Source organism: Capsella rubella, unplaced genomic scaffold (assembly GCF_000375325.1).
Source record: "Capsella rubella cultivar Monte Gargano unplaced genomic scaffold, Caprub1_0 scaffold_133, whole genome shotgun sequence".
Classification (NCBI taxonomy): Eukaryota; Viridiplantae; Streptophyta; class Magnoliopsida; order Brassicales; family Brassicaceae; genus Capsella; species Capsella rubella.
The window spans coordinates 3107-4932 of record NW_006238795.1 but is presented as its reverse complement, the minus strand read 5'-3'; the positions used below and the strand labels follow the sequence as shown (position 1 = coordinate 4932).

General features: G+C 35.4%; 1 protein-coding gene across 1 annotated transcript; it reads left to right on the top strand.

The window, feature by feature from the left end:
- Window positions 1-33: 33 nt before the first annotated feature.
- LOC111830801 lies at window positions 34-1543 on the top strand. The gene is made up of 2 exons (XM_023783556.1): window positions 34-1017; window positions 1109-1543. The coding sequence occupies exons 1-2, from the start codon at window positions 611-613 to the stop codon at window positions 1158-1160; spliced, it is 459 nt and encodes a 152-aa protein (XP_023639324.1). The 5' UTR covers window positions 34-610; the 3' UTR covers window positions 1161-1543.
- Window positions 1544-1826: the final 283 nt, after the last annotated feature.

Here is a 1826-nt window from a genome sequence, read left to right as displayed (position 1 = left end):
AACCAAAACTTTTAAGTGCTTTACACTCCTTACCATTTGAAAATGTTGATTAGGATGTTTAGTGGCTAGATAGACTTGTTATTAATGCTTGTTGATCATTTAATTGCCTTTGGAAGAAGTTGATAATTATTTGATTAGTAAAGTGATTATTGTCATGGAAATGAATTAGTCTAGTTTAGTGTCTATGGCCTAAGGATTAATGCTTGTTTGAAGTTGTTAGCTCCATAATCCGCTTCCTTATCGCTCCTAGTCAATTACCTTAACCCGATGATTCATCTTTAATTATTGCTTAGTAATTGTCTTTTCCCGCTTTGTTTCAATTCGAATCTTGTTAGTCTTTTGATTATTGCTTTCTTTCATCTTGTTTTGCATTGCTTGCTTTAAATTACATTGTTAGTTACATTTAGAAATCAAAACTCATCTCTTATTAAGCTTAGATTAAACAAATTTGTGTATTTTTGGTGTGTTAATTAATTGCTTTTTGAGCTTCGATAATTTAATTGGTCGGGTAAAAATCGCTACATTAATTTGGCGCCGCTGCCGGGGAGCAATATCAATTAGCCATTAGGATTTCATTTTTGCTTGAGACTAAGCCATTTACTTTTCGCATATGATTAGATTCACACATCTAGTTGAGATGATGAGCTCTCTTTTGTTTGTTGTTACTAACTTGTCTTCTTTGATTCTCTTATGCTTTCAAAGGTACTCAAATCAAAATAAGAAGAATGGGAAGACAATGTCATTTAAGGTGTTGGATGTGGACATTCGTACTAACACTATTCAAGCTCCACAACCTCAAGATTTAAGAGTAAATCCAACTTATGCTCGAGAGGAGACAACCACAATAGGAAGCTTTGATGTTCCTCATTGTCATGAGTCAAGATATGGAATCCGACCTCCTCCAATAGAAGCCAATGCTTATGAAATCAAGCCAAGTTTGATTCGATTGATTCAAGGCTCTCAATTCTTGGGACTAGCTATGGAGAATCCATATGATCATTTGAACTCCTTTGAGAGGTTGTGTATCACATTTAGAATTGGAGGTGTGCCCGATGATAGTATCAAAGTCATGTTTAATTTAATGTGATCATGATCCTATGTTTTGTAGTAAATATAGCTCAATGTTAGAGAAGAGAGGAGAGGGTGAAGATGACCAATGATTGGGAGAGAAGGAGGAGACCACATATACCAAACCTTCCTTATTTGCAAGCTGTGCTTAAGGAAGGACCAAGATTGCACCCACCAGAGCCTTTCTTGACGAGGATGTTCAAAGAAAGGTGTGAGATCAAAGGGTTTTACGTACCAGAGAAAACAAAACCTTTTGTTAATACTTATGCTGTGAGAGATCCTGATTCTTGGGAAGATCCTAATGAATTTAAGCCAGAGAGGTTTTTATCTTCTTTCAATCGGAACAAGGAAACGAGAGAGAGAGCGGTAAGGGAAGGAGAGCATGTCCTGGATCAAATCTAGCCTACATTTTTGTGGGAACAACAATAGAGTTGATGGTGCAGTGCTTTGACTGGAGAACCAAGGCAAAGTAAAAGACGTTTTTTCATATATAATGTTTGTGTATCATGAAGTAAAAGAAAAAAAAATCTAGGTGCACAAAGTTATGCTATCAGTAAGTATATCTCACTAATTAGAATGTGCAGCTCTCTTAGAAATGGTCTTTGTATATTATTGGACGTTAGATTAGACAATATTTTCGGTCATAGCAAGTAAAGTATCTGTACAATTTGAAAACACATAGTTATAGTCCAGATTACAACTTTTACATCGACCTCTATAAGAAAAGTTTTATTTCGCACATATTGCAAGAAAGCCAT